At 53.9% G+C, this 14,880-nt stretch overlaps 1 protein-coding gene across 1 annotated transcript in view; it reads right to left on the bottom strand.

Moving 5' to 3' along the window:
- RIN3 (Ras and Rab interactor 3) overlaps positions 1-14,880 on the bottom strand; it is a 146,626-nt gene that overhangs the window by 47,343 nt on the left and 84,403 nt on the right. Inside the window, 2 exon segments of the mRNA XM_027774708.1 lie at positions 2,826-2,917; positions 6,945-7,017. Of these exon segments, the coding sequence (XP_027630509.1) occupies positions 2,826-2,917; positions 6,945-7,017 (165 nt within the window).

Here is a 14,880-nt window from a genome sequence, read left to right as displayed (position 1 = left end):
GCCGCAATCCCTTCTCCTCCATTCTCCTCTCGGGATCTTGGGCATGCACGCACACGCACCCGGCGTGAGTTTTAAGCCACCAGGTCCAGGACGCGAACCGCAGTTGACAACGTGGGAGTCCAGCGACATAGCCATTACGCTAACTGCTGGTCCCAGCACCTGGCATTTGTTTTTAAACCCGCTGGGTTGGAGCCTGGAACTGTGCAGTCAGCCACATGGGATCCAGTCACCTTAATCACCATGCCACCTGTTGGCCTCATACTGAACTTTCGTAACAAGAAGCAGATGTAATAAATAAGGAAGCATGGGGACCAGCAGATGGCATTACGGTTACATTGCTGGACTCTCACGTAATCAACTGCAGTTTGAGTACCGGGCCGGGAGGCTTAGAACTCATGCTGAGTGTGTGTGTCTGCATGGCTAAAATCCTAAGAGGAAGAATGGAGGAGGACAGACTGCAGTGTGACTGGCCATCCCTCCGGGGTGGGGGGGGACGTAATTTCTCACTTTCTGTCTCTCTGGCAAGTGCATGTGCCCTATAGCAAAAAACAAAAACAAAAACAAACAAACAAAACCCCCCCAAAAAAAACCCAAAACACACACACACATACACAAAAACAAAGCTTGTGGAGGGCATGGTGCAGGGCGAGGGGGGCTCACCACCCCCCTGCACTGATGGCAAATCCAGGTCCCCTTAGCACACAGGCGCTGCGATGGTTTCTACCCGGGCCAAGGCAAGGAAGGTGAAGTAGCAGGAAGTGGTGGGCAAGGCTGGCCGAGGGTCAGAGGGCAGAGCAAGAGCTCAGAGCTCACGCGCAGAGAGCCCTGAGTGCGGATTCAGTCCCCATCATGTCCCAGAGAGGATAGCCCGCTAGTCGCCCTCTCCGGTGCTAACAGCTTTGTTGAGTGGTGGCTCACTAAACGCGCAGTTCACACACGTAGCAAGCACCTCCATGCTTTCTAGAATGCTCCTGGAGTTGCACAGCTGTCACCACGATGGATTTGAGAGCATTTTCATCATCCCCAAAAGAAACCCCAGACTCGTTAGTGGCCGGGCCCGTCCCTTCTTCCCTAGCTCTGGCCACCACTAAGCTGCTCTCCGCCTCTGTGGGTGTGCCTGCTCTGAACGCTGCGTCCACATGGAACCGTGCCACGTGTGGGCTTTCGTGTCCGGCTTCTTTCACTGAGCACAGTGTTCCCAAGGCTCATCCCTGTTGAACCAAGCAGCGGCACTTCATTTAGCTTAACAGCTGCATGAGCCCTCTAGACTCTGAGCCTCCATTTTCTCATCTGGAAAATGGGGTTTTGTGTGGATGAGATCACAGTGTGCGGGCCTATGACAATGAATTTGCTTCCCATTGTCCTCTTGGTCTTTTCCAAAATGCTGGCTGGCCCAAGGTAACCCCTGGCTCTCAGGGCGTCTCGTGACTAGGCTGGCCAGAGAGCATCTGGGTCTCCCTGGAGAGCTGAATGAAGAGCAGGGTCAGGCAGGGCGGGGGGGAGGGGAGGGCTGGAGTCTGAGCCTGGCTGTCAGAAGAGTTGGGAGCGCGGACCTGTGTAGACGAGGCTGCTGAGTGCAGACAGTGAGGGGTAGGCGTGTGCGCAGAACACAAAGCCTGGCTGGCCCTCCACCTCCACTTCTAGGTGATTCCTGGTGTCGCTCCCCTAAGTCTCTCCCTCTGTGCCAATTCCCGTGGGTCTCAGTTATTTTCCCCAAGAGTCCCTTGCCCGGGGCCATGTGGGCTGTGCCAGGTGCACCTGGGCCTTGGCAGAGGCCGCTCTCTATGATCACCAGTGCGAGAGCAGGCGGCAAGGCCCGAGACGGCATGTGCCAGAGCTGAGGCCGCTGACCTCTGGCTTCTGACCTCTGACAGGACCTGCTCCTGCTCTGACTATCTGTGCCTTCAGAGGGCAGGGAAAAGTTCACCTGTTCTTGGCTCCAGGGAAGGACTCTGGTGAGCCTGGCTTCTTGTCCTCCTACACTTGGTGACACCAGGCCTGAACAGAACCCTCCGGTCCCCTAAATCCCGCTCCAGGGAAGGAAGCGCTGTGGAAGGGTCTGGGCTGCCATTGGCTGCCCAACTCCTCCTCCACTCACTGCCTGAGATCAGCCTCCCAGCGACAGGACACGATGTGGTTCTCCCAAGAGGAGCAGCTCATGTCAGATGCTGTGAGGTCTGAGTGGCAGCCTGGCTCTTCCAGGCAGGAGGAGCCTGCAGGGAGCCCAGGAAGAGCCGGATAAATGGAGCTCTTCTGTGGTTATGTGAAAGGAGGGCAGGAGCGGCTGGCCCTTCTCCCCTCTGACCCTCAGAAGCTGGAGCGAAAGGAGGGCAGGATCGGCCGTCCCTTCTCCCCTCTGACCCTCAGAAGCTGGAGAGGCAGGGGATGAGGTGAGCTCAGGACCAGCTGGCTGGGCAGGGGTAGGCCTTGGGGGCGAGGGGCACCTTCACTCACGATTACATTCATGCTGCTTGTCCTGACAAGGGCAGGTTGGCGACCAGGTTTTGGCGACTGCTGCCACCTCTCTGGCCAGTTCTCAGAAGGGCTCCTCCCAGAGCCACGTCCCAAGGGCAGGCCAGCCTCTGCCCTGAGCAGCCAGGGGAGGCTGTGCACCGGGATCAGCTGGGCCGCGGTTAAAGGCTGTGCTTTGAAGACAGGAGCATATCTCTGCCGTGGCTCAGCCTGGAGTGGGGATGGGGGTGCCCGGCAGGCTGGGAGTCAGGACCCAACGGGGACTCAGGCTCAGGGGTGGCCCTCTGCATGGGTGGTCACTGGAGGCAGCCTTAAAGTCCTACCAACTGCCCTTCTCCCACGGGAGGACTTACCCAGGCCCAGGTTGGAGATGGTCTCGAGGTCAGTGAAGCTGCTGGCCTCTAGGATGGCCTGGGGCAGCCGCAGCGTGAAGGGCAGTAAATCTCTGTGAAGACATGGGGGTCGGAGCTCATGTCTGGGTAGGGGTCCAACATGTCCACCCTCCCCCCCCCATCTCCACAACCCCCAAATCCACAAAGGAAGAGCCTTGGCAAGCCCACCGGGGGCTGAGTCTCCATGTAGACTGGAAACTTCTCTGGGGCCCAGAGATAGAAACTTACAGGGCATCCAGTCAACTCTAGGCCAGCTGGAGGGTCCCCGAGAGGCAGAAGGGCTTCTTCAGGAGTGGTGGAGCCGTCATGGCTCCCAGGTTTCCTGGCCTGCTGAGCCCAGCCAGCCTTGTCTAAAGGCATCCTTCTGGGTAAAGCAAGGGACCCTTCTCCTCCTGCCCGCTGACCCTTGCAGCTCCACAGTGAGAGGTGTGGCAAGTACATAGTCAGACTCTCCAGTGAACACACAGTCAGACTCCCCTGGTAAGTGCTCAGTCAGACTCTCCAGTGAGCGCACAGTTAGACTTCCCTGGTAAGTGCTCTGTCAGACTCTCCAGTGAGCACATAGTCAGACTCTCCAGTGAGCACACAGTCAGACTCCTCTGGTAAGTGATCAGTCAGACACACCCAAGGAGCGCACAGTCAGCTTCCCCGATGAGCACAGTCAGTCTTTGGTGAGTACACAGACACTCCTAATGAAAGCAGAGTCAGATACCCCTGAGGAGAACAGGTTGACAGCTGTTGGTGAGCACACAGTCAGGCAGCTCTATCTGATGCTTTTGGTCTAAATAAGGAACTGTTCAGGGTTTCCCCAGAGCGTCCAGAAGGGATTCAGACAGACAAGGGAGCTGAGGCCAAGAGAGAGTGTGTATCCAGGCTGCATGGTGAGTCGTGGGCAGAGCGCTGACGCTGGGCCTCCTGACTTCTATCTGGGGCTATTTCCTAGGGCCAGTTAGGGGAGGTGGCACTGCTGGGACCCCAGGACAGGTGGCCCCAATTCCACATCTCATCCTGGCATTAGCATTATTGAACCCCCTTTCCATTTAGATCGTCTCTCTCCTCCTTCTCCAGCTGCCTGTCCTCTGTGCCTGGTGGAAGGTGCGCCCTCAGTAAGGCTGGGTGGAGGGATGAGGCCTCCTGCTCTGAGGTCTTCCCTGTGCAGCTCAACCATAGGGGGCCGCCATGCTGTCATGGAGAATGTACTCCACGAGCAGGCCACGGGGCCCCAAGTGTCCACTGGGAGAAGGCTGCGTGAAGGAGGGAGGCCAGGTGGGCTTGCTCATGGCTAGGCCTGTGGTTCGCCATGGTGTTGGGGACATGTCTAACTCAGAGCCAGGACTGCCACGCATTTATCCAGACACCTCTCTGTACAACAACCTGGAGGTGACACAGGGCATATGAAGTGTCTCTGGATATTGCCTACTGTCTCCAGGAGTTCAGTTCCAAAGGAGCCTGTGGGCAGGACTTTAGAGTTTATAAGCACAGAGCTCGAGAGAGTTGGAGTCCATCTGGACTAACAAGGCCATGCTCATTGAGGCAATGGGCCAGGAGAGGTAGGGTGACTTACCCAGGGTCACACAGCTCCTGGGACCCTCTCCACCTCCTGGCCTGGGACTCTTGGTCCCACAGCATCCTACTCCTTTTTTTTTTTTTTAGAGGTTTTTGCTATAGGGCGCGTGCGCTCGCCAGACAGAGAGAGACAGAGAGATAGAAAGCGAGAAATCACCCCCCCGGGGGGGGGGATGGTCATGCCGCAATCCCTTCTCCTCCATTCTCCTCTCGGGATCTTGGGCACGCACGCACACACGCCCGGCTTGAGTTTAAGCCACCGGGTCTGGGATGCGGTTCGTGGTCGACTATTTGGGAGTCCAGCAACATAGCCATTACGCTAACTGCTGGTCCCAAGCATCCTACTCCTGAGAGGCTCATAAACTCGAGCCTAGGAGCTGAGCCACCCACTCCCAGAATATGTGGATGCCAGGCTCGGTGCCCTGAGACCTCCCTGAGGGTTCCCTGGGTTTCCGAGGGCAGGCAAGCAGGAGCCTGCTTTTCTGGAACATACAGAGACCTAGGATGAAAGCTTGGGAGGTGACGGGGGTGAGGCTGGTGACCACGGCTCCAGATCTCCCTGACACAGAGGAAGTGCACATGTCTGCCACTGTCTCAGCCGACCCTCGGCCAGTGGGACCAGAGTCAGAGCACCTGCTGGGCGCCAGGCATGTGCTGGCTTTTGACGTGCATTGCCTGTCCCCCTCTAGCAGCCATAGCACTGATGTTATCATTCCTGGGTGACAGAAGGTGAGGCTTGGAGAGATTCAGGAGCCTGGGCCCTGCAATGATGTCATCCTTCCTTCCTCCTTTCCTTCCTTCTTTCGTGGCACCTAGCACATGCCAAACACTGCGCTAGGCTCTCCTCCTAAGGCAGAAACTTCTCTGAACAGGAAAGGGCCGTTCCCTGAGAGTCTGACATGTCACAAAGTACGAGGGGCCAGGGATTCTGATGCCCGGTTTTGGAGGCCCAGAGGCCATGGAGGCCATCAGAACTATTGCAGGCTGCACCCAGCGGGCGGCCGGAGCCAAGGCCAGTGACTTGGAGCCATATCTAGTTTGGATCCATTTTCTGCCATTGACCAGCTGTGTGACCCAGGCTCGTGACTTGTCTCAGTCTCCGTCTCTTCATCTGTACAGTGGCAGTATCAAGAACACTTGCATCACGGAATTGTTTGCAGGATTTAAACAACTGTTGGGTAGAGGCCAGCAGGTGGCAAGGGGATTCAGGGGCTAGACTCCCACACGGCTGAGGATCGAGATCTAGTGGCTTAAAAATCACACCTGGCACGTGTATGTGCGTGCTCCAAATCCCAGGAGAACAGAGAAGGGACTTTGGCATGGCCATCCCTCCTGGGGGGTCATTTCTCACTTTCCCTCTCAAGGTTTCTCTTTCTGTCTCTCTCTGATGAGCACACACACCCTATGGCAAAAACCTAAAAAAAAAACAAAAAAAAAATCTGTTGGGTAGGGACCAGCATTTGGCATGGTGTTTAAGGTGCTAGATTCCCACACGGCCAAGTGCAGTTTGAGTCCTGGACCTGGCAGCTCGACAATCACACCAGGCATGTGTGCATGCACACCCTAAATCCCCAGAGAATAAAGGAGAAGGGATTGTGACATGGCCAACCCCCCCACTGTCCCTCTCTCTGTCTCTCTCCAATGAGCATACACACCCTATGGCCAAAACCCCAAAAATCTTATAAAAGGGAGAGAAAAAGCCGTAGGGTATAAATACCCCTGGCCCAGTGCTGTGTTCCTGGAGAGTTCCCGGTAGGGGCAGCTTTTGGCCTCAAGTACTGTTGTTGGCAACACTTTTTTGCCCATCTTGGGTCCAGGGGGATCCCTGCCTATGAGGAGGGGTACTCTGGGTTGAACACAGTCTTCATAGCAAGCGGCATGGACTAGTGGGCCTAGTGCACATGTCTGACCCAGCGCACCCTGCCCAGCCTCAAATGGGCCCTTGTTACGGTCCTGTAGCCTCAGCCATTGGCTTACGGCACCACAACATATTTTTAAATTCGTGTTGGTCTGAAACCTATTGTGAATAAATGCAGCAGTTCTGTGGGTGGTGGCCAGACACCAGCTCCACCCAGCAGCTGCTCAGTGATCACAACTGCCTCTCAGGAGGGATCAGCCCCTTCAATAGCCCCTGCACTGGGGCCAGGTCCATGCAGGCCTCCAAGCTGTCCCTGATCCTGGTAACACACAACACTGGGAAGAAGACCACTGGCCAGGGGTCGGAGGATGGCGAGGGGGGGCCCTCTTAGCTGATCCAAGAAAGCATCCGAGCTCACCCTGCTCCTCAGAGTCACCCGGGCAAAGCCAGGGACTGTCCCCTCTTGCTGTATCTTCCGGGCTGCACTCTTCCCCTGGGGCTTCCTGAGACCTCTCCCCACCCCCGTCCACACACACATGCACACACACACACACATATACACACATATCTTGCCAAACTGGCACCCAGATGGCCTCCTGTGGGGCCGAGGCCAAGGTGGCACCCAGATGGCCTCCTGTGGGGCCGAGTCTACTTACCTACTGACACAGTAGAACGCAATCAGTCTGAAGATGTCCTCAAACACAAGGACTGAGCCTTCCAGGTACAAAACTGAGGAGAGATGAGAAAGGCCTGGGGTGAGTTCCCACCACCGACAAGAAGGGAAAGTCGGCCCCCAAGGCCGTGTCCGCGGGTCCCAGCAGTTGCTGCAGAGCCTGGCAGCTGAGTCTCTGCCATGAGAAACTGACCTCTGTGCATTCACCCACCGAGCTTTCGGAAGATTCCCTGTTACAACAGCTGCTGTTTGCTAAGACATGCTCATGATTGTGGGTACAATAATGCAGAAGAGTCTGGATTGTAAAAGTAGAATCAAACATGTAACAGGCCAGGGTGGCCGAGGGAGCAGTCTTACAGCTTCCAACTCTGAGGACTCGACAGCCAGCAGAGTCTGCCGTGGCCTCTGGAGGTACCCCTGTTACAGGAGTCAAACTGGGGCCACTGGCCTTTCCCCCAAGATCCGCAGGGCCCTTAGAAGTTAACTTGATTTGGTTGCACCAGTAACTCAAGGCTGAGGGCAACCCTGAGATTTCGCAGGGAGAGGAATCAAAGCATTAGCCCAAGACAGAACCCCAGGTGGATAAGGCTCCTGAGCGGCAGGGCACTGGCTGTGGCAGTCAGTGCCTGGCTTGGGGGGTGGGCTGACCAGAGGAGAGCCTGGCCCCATGCCACCCCCTGCTTTGGGGCTTTGGGCACGGGCCTGGAGCAGCTCAGCAAGTTGTTTGAGGATCAAGGCAGGTACCTCCTTCCATGACCAAGCCTCTCATCCCGGTGCCCCACACCCCCAACAAGGAGTGCTTCCTGCACTTGGGTACCCCAGAGAACGGCTGAGAAGCATGTGGCCATCACGTGGTAGTCCCAGTTTCTGGAGCCCCTGTAGCTTCCATGTGACAGAAGAGGAAGGGGAGACCAGTCTCCAGGCCTGGCTCTGACCCTGGAATGGGGAGCATGACCCCGAGTACACCCCTTTACTGCTCAGTGCCTCAGTTCCTCTACCTGCAAAGGGAAGAGACTGCTCCCCACTAAACACACATGCAGCTAGGTGACTAACCTGCTGTCCTGTTTCTTATTTTTCTTTATTATAGAGCATACGTGCAGGTGAGAGACAGAGGAAAGCACCCTCCACAGCGTCTGGTCACACCACGATCCCCCAGCCTACTAGATCCTGGGCACTCATGCACCTGCCCGGCTGACCGGGCTGGGGATTTGAACAGCAGTTGCCATGTGGGATCTGCCTTCCCTTGAGCAGCACATTACAGCTCCCCCGTGGAGCCAGCCCTACTGCTGCTGTTTCAAAGCCTAGGACAGCACCCCACTATATTGTAGGTCTGTGAGATAGCACTAGGGGTACGTGAGTCAACACGGTCTATTGGAATGGCTTTATTTTTGTAACTGTCTTGTTTTGTGCCCCAAGCATTGTCCTTAATAGTTCATATGAATTTTAAAACATGTACACTCATCTGTTTATGTCAGAGATAATGGTTTCCCATTAGAGGAGATGTAAAAAATTTATGAGAGTTTAAAAAAATGAACCAGATTACAGAACCAGAGATACTTGGAAGATGCCTACAAATGACTAAATCTAAGAAACGCTGCCCACGCCCACGGTATTGCCACCCCAGTGAATTCGTGGCAGTGGAGGTGGCCCAGCGCCACCTAGTGCCTACATCTGGTGCAACACGGCAGGACCAGAGGAGCCCCACAGACCATGGCCACTGGAGGCTGGGCCTGAGTGCTGGAGCACAGAGGTAGCGAGAACTACCTCTCTGGAGGGGCTGGAAAGACCTGTCTCACAAATCCTGAGTGGCATTAATGGTCACGCATGCAAAGGGCAGACCCAACAATGAGCAGCTCTCCCTTGCCACTGACGTGTGGTCCGACCTTGCAGAACTACATCAGTCACTCCCTCTTCTGTGCCCCCAGCACTTTCCGTTTTCAATTTTTTTTTTTTTTGCACCAAAATACACTCATACCTTGATTCTAATTTTCCACAAACTTTTGAAGTCCCCGTTGAAGGCCTGTGCTTTCCTTCTAAATGACCATGTCGTTGGTTTGAGACTTACTCCACCTAACCATCTGTTTGCTGAATCAGCTCCTTGGGTGCAGGGGCCAGGGCTCATCCCTTCCATAGCCCAGAGGCCGGCACATTGTAGACAGGCCCAATCGCCTTTTTACCGTGAAAACTGCAGATGCGTACAACCACGGGCTAAGGTCAAGGTTCAGCTCATATCTTTGCAATTAGGCTTTTTCTCCCCCAGCCCCACCTCTACCCCCTTACTGTTCCCATCTTGCTCAGGTAAGAATATTTTGTTCCAATATCTTTATTATTGAATTTGCTTTCACCCCTCCACACAGGGGCCACACAGCGGGCAGCTCCCGTATGCCAGAGCCAGGCTCTGCCCATCCTCTAGGCTCCCTCAGCATCCGGCCCAGTGCAGGGCACATTGTTTGGAAGGCTGTTAAATGTTTACGCAAAGTCTCTCCAGGAGGGAGACTCCAGAAGGTTCAAGGCCTCAAGGCCAGCGTCTCAGTACTCCCTACCATGTGGGTCTCGACCCTTCCTGCTATGGGCCCAAGGGACACTCCAGACTGGAGGGAGTCTGAATGGACAGCTTCACACTCTTCCAGAACAGAGGTGGACACAACTGGTAAGAGATACACAGCCCTCTGCCCCGATGGGTGTGGGCCTAGCTTCCAGGACCACCCGGCGTCCTGCACTGCTCTGGCCTGGCAGGTTGGGTGAAACACGTCTCCATCACGTGGTTCCTTGGCCTCTCTGTCTTGGCTTCTCCAGCTATAAAACACGGATAAGGAAGTACTTGCCTATTTTGGGTTGAATTGTGTACCCCACAAAGATAGGTGGAAGGTCCAGCCCCTGGGACATGTGAAGCTGACTTCGTTGGAAATAGGTTCTCTGAGGACTACGTCATCAAGTGAAATTGGTCATACTGGATTAGAGCGGTCCTAATGCTAGTGACGGGTGTCCTTAGAGGCAGGCCATGTAAGGACACGGAACACAGACACACGGAGCGAGGCATGCCTGTGAAGATAGAGCCCGAGGCCAGAGCAATCTGTCTTCAAGCCCAGCAGCAGAACGGATGGGCAGAAAGCACCAGAAACTTACTGACAGAGACAGACACGGGACAGATTCTCCTTGGGACTCCAGAAAGAACCAACCCTGTCAACACTTGGACTTCAGATTCCGGCCTTCAGAAGTGGGAGAGAATACGCTGTCACTGTTTTAAGCCGCCCACTTTGTGGTAATTTGTCACATCAGCCACAGGAAACAACACGGCTCGTGCCCATGGCTGTGAGCCTGAAAGAGAGAGATCTGCAGGAGCCACTCCCAACAGCACCGAGCGTGTAACAAACTGAGAGTTCTTTCTTTTTAAAAAATTATTTTATTTAATTCTATTCATCATCATCATTATTATTATTTTAATTTGACCAGAGATAGACAGAGAGAGAGAGAGAGAGAGAGAGAAAGTGAGAAAGGAAGCCACCAGATCCAGAACTCGAACTGTGGTCAGTCATGAGGGAGTCCAGCATCCCAACCACCACGCCACCTGCCAGCTCCCAAACTGAGATTTCAACAAGACAATTGTGGTGGAAGGTGGGCCGGAGGTTGGAGAGTCCTGTGGCCTCGCTTGGCTTCATTTCATCTGGCTCCTCGACAGAGAGTGTGCCTCTTGGCTAGAGAGCGTGCCCCGCAGCTAGAGAGTGTGCCGCTCGACAGAGAGCATGCCCCGCGGCTAGAGAGTGTGCCCCTCGACAGAGAGCATGCCCCTCGGCTGAACAGCCCCCTCCCGCCCCATGAATGCAGCCCTCATTGCAGCCACCTGGCCTCGGCTCAGGCTGCTTCTCCTCCACATAGACTTGTCTTTGCCCTTCCTTGCCTGCAGAGCTCAGCTGTCTATCCACCTTCTGCCCCAAAGCGTTTGTTTCCCGAGAATTCCAAGCACTGCCATTGGAAAGCCACACACAGGGTGCTCTGTCCGAACCACACCTTCCTGTGCATTGTGCACTCATGTGTCTAGATTGTGAGAAGGGGCCTGGGTTCTGAGACTACAAGGCCATGCACTCGCTGGAGTGCGTCTCTGTGTGAGCCCAGAACTGTGCCAGGCACATACAAGCACCTGTAAAGACCCGCAGGCTGCATGGGCCTTCTGGTGTTGAAATCCAGAGTGAGCTGGGCTGGCCCCATGGCGTACTGGTCGGAGAGCTGGAGTCCACAGAGATAACCGGGGTTCAGATCTCGGCCCTGGCTTGAAAACGAGGCTGGGTGCAAGAGCATGCATGCTCCAAATCTTAACAGGAGGAAGAAGTAGAGAAGAGATTGGGGGTGACCACTCCCCACTGGGGATGCCTTCTCCATCTTCCTGCTTCTCTCTCTCTCTCTCTCTCTCTCTCTCTCTCAGATGTGCCCTCTGGCAAATTTTTTAAAAAAGAGAAAGCTGAAACTATAGAGACAGAGCTTAGTGACTGCTGAGGGCTGGAGGCGGGAGGGCATGTAGGAGATGATAGCTAAAAGGTATTACGGCTTTTCTTGCTGTTGTGGTGAACTATAAATAACATCAAATGAACCATTTTGAACTTTTTTCCCTCTAATTTTTGCCAAAGTGCTCGCTTGCTGGCGAAAGACAGAGAAGCACAGGGAAAGTGAAAAAGCACCCTCCCAGCCCCCATGGGGAATGCTCATGCTCAAGTCCCTTTCTTCCTCCTTTTGGGGTTCTGGGTACGTGCATGCCGGCTATGTTTTTCAGTCTGCATGTTCTGGGACTTGAACCACATGTTTGACCATGTGGGATCCAACTGCCTTAACTACCAGGCCATAAGCTGGCCCCCTTTTAACCATCTTACAGCTCAATAGCAGGGAGTACACTCGGTTATGCTTACGAGGCTTCTCGAGGTGATGAGAATGTTCGCGAATCGACAGTGGTGATGGCGGCAGGACTCTGAACATGCCAAATGCCATTAGGTTGGACATCTTAAATGGCTGAATTGTACAATAGCAAATTGTTAAACCATTTTGGCCTGAAACAGCCGCTGTACTCCACACTTTGATTCCTAGGGGTAAGCTGAAATCGTACATGTCAGGCTGCTTTCTGAGCTGGTTGCTAGGTTGCAGTCACTCACGGTGGCTAGGCTTCCGTTACTAACAGGGATCCCCCTTTTAAACCGTGTTAATGCAGACAAACTTGAGATGGTAACCAATGCTCTCTCTCCCTCTCTCCCTCACTTAGGTTTTTTGTACGACGCTTTCCTGTTCCACCGACTTATATGCCGAGCTGACCACGAGGTTGGCCAGACTTGTCCGGAAGTCCCGGGACAACTGCCCATTTAAATCATGTGAAGATTTGCTCTATTAAAACTCTACTCTATTAAATTGGCTGGTTTATTTTCTTTTTACAGATAATTAATACATATATCTGAATAAAGCGGTTATTTGAAAAAGAAACAGAACTAAGTTTCACTTTCTGCATTCTGTCTTTCTGGGATTTTTATAATGAGCGTATTTTGAGACAGGAGGGACATTCCAAACACCTAAAATCTGACAGACAAGAAGTGGCCGGGAGACCGGGTCTGAACCTATGGAGAACAAGATGGCACCCGGATGCCGGCTGCCGGAACTTTGGCCTCATTACACCCTCACGTAAGGTATCTGCGTCCTGTGACACTTCCATTGGTCCATGGCAGTTTAGAATAACAACCCAACGATCGGACCTGTCCAATAAGGCCTGAAAATGGGAGGGACAGCGGTTCCAGGTAAACCATTGCTCCTTTCTCAGGAAAGTTATGAATAAATTGCCCCTTAATTAGCCTGGCATTAAGCCAAGCCATATAAGCCAGATCCCCACTGGAGTCTGGCACTGCCCTGCCTATCAGGTGGCTCTTCTCTCTCCCTCCAGGCAATGGCTCTCCCTTTCCTCTCGGGGAAGGAACGAAACGTCACCCATCTCCCCCCACATGGCTGCTCCAGCATGGAGAAGCCTGTTCTGTACACTCTCCTTAATAAATCCGCTTTCACTCTTCCTCAATGGCTCACTCGTGAAGTCTTAACTGCAAAAGCCAAGGACCCTCCCATCCCGCACAGGTTGAGTCTCCCTGGCTACAATTTGACTTCTGTAAGAAACAGAGACGTGGTAAAGATTTTCCCTAAAGCCAGCTGGTCCCAGTGTCCTCTCAGTAGCTGCTCACAGCCCTACTGGATGCAAGTGACCAGCCCCCATGCCACCTCCTGCCAAGGGGAGCACATCACCCCTTTCCCTGCCAAGCTGGCTTCTGACAGCCTCGGGGACATCCAGAACCCTCTTCTGCCCTTGGAAACTGCAGAGAGCCCACCCGCCTGTTCCTCCCCAGAAAGATGCCCAGTCCAGCCGGTTACCTTTGGCTCATCACACGGTGTACAGTCTCCTGGTTCCTCGGCAAAAGCCTCAGTGGGCCATGCCAGACCTCAGCCAAACTGCTTCACAGGGTGAGGCTCGAGAGGTACCAGCCAGCAAAGCAGGTAGAGGCGACCACAGGTGACAACTGAACTTGGCCTCTGCTTCAAGGAGAGAAACCTTTCACCTGTGACTCACCACCCAGGCTGAGTCACGGACAGACAGGGAGGCCAGGTACACACGTGACAGCCCGACTCCTAGAACTTCCAGTATCAATGTTGAAATGGCTGTGACGTATTTTTCTATGCAAAACATTGGGTTGTTAGGAAAGTTAGGATACATTTTTGCAGAGAAAAACATAAGAAAAAAATGACCCATGGCTTTTTATTTTTTTTAAAAAAAGAACTGTCTGGGAGTCGAATTGCGGTCTGCCACGGGAGAGTCCAGCACCCCAACCACCGTGCCACCTGCCGGTCCCAAGCCATGACTTTTAAGATGATCCAGGTTATCTGTCATTTATTAAATGAGCTAGTTTCTATGTCTCTAGTCATCATGACATTACCTGCATTTTATAGGTAAGGAAACAGACTCGGAGAGGTTAAGTGACTGGCCCACGGGACTGACCAGGAGCCACTTAGTGTGTGAGAGGCACCTTTGCTCAGGAGAGGTGGAGTAAGTGGACGGAGGGCCCATGGGGACTTCCTGCTGCAATGCCATCAACACGGTCAGCAGACGCCCTTGCTGTCGGCCACAGTGTCCTCCCCATCACCAGACAAGCCCCAAGTCACCCCTCAGTGAGGCCTTCCTGGGCAGAGCTGTGGGTCCCTCCCTCTGGCCCCAGTACTGGGAACACCCCCTAGTCTAGGGCACAGTTACACCCAGCACGGTTTGTTCTCTGGCCCAGAATGAATCTCCTGGAGAGCAGGACTCAGGTCTCACTTCTTTTTACAGTCTGTCCCGAGCCCAGGACCTGGCCTGGGCCGTCCACATGCTTCCCAGCACCACCACTAAGAGCATCGTCCACACATGGTGTAAGCCGCCACACCACAGCAAGTCCTGCTACGTGGCTCATGATTCAATTTAAGACTGCATTTCGGGCCAGCCCACGGTTAAGGCAGCTAGATCCCACATGGACGACTGCACAGTACAGGTCTTGAAGGACATGCCAGGTCTATGTGCGTGTGTGCCCAAATCACCAACGGAGGGAGAAGTGGAGGAGAAAAGCCTGCAGCGTGACCATGCACCTTGGTGGGGCCTTTCTCATTTTCCCTGTCTCTCTTTCCAGCAAGCACACATGCCCTCTGGCACGTTAGGAAAAAAAGATTCCTTTTCTTGGGAACTGCTCTTCCACAGCTTCCATACTGAGCAAGTGCAAAGATGAGGCTTAAGAGTCTGAGGAGGGACCAGCAGAAGGCATAATGGTCATGTCACTGGACTCCCCCTATAGTCAAAATACAGCTTTTCTTGTAAGAATTACAAAATAACTCACAAACACACACATCATACCTACACGTGCGCGCGCGCACACACACAC

Source organism: Tupaia chinensis, unplaced genomic scaffold (genome assembly GCF_000334495.1).
Source record: "Tupaia chinensis unplaced genomic scaffold, TupChi_1.0 Scaffold000469_1, whole genome shotgun sequence".
Lineage (NCBI taxonomy): Eukaryota > Metazoa > Chordata > Mammalia > Scandentia > Tupaiidae > Tupaia > Tupaia belangeri.
This window is presented reverse-complemented; position numbering and strand designations above follow the sequence as displayed.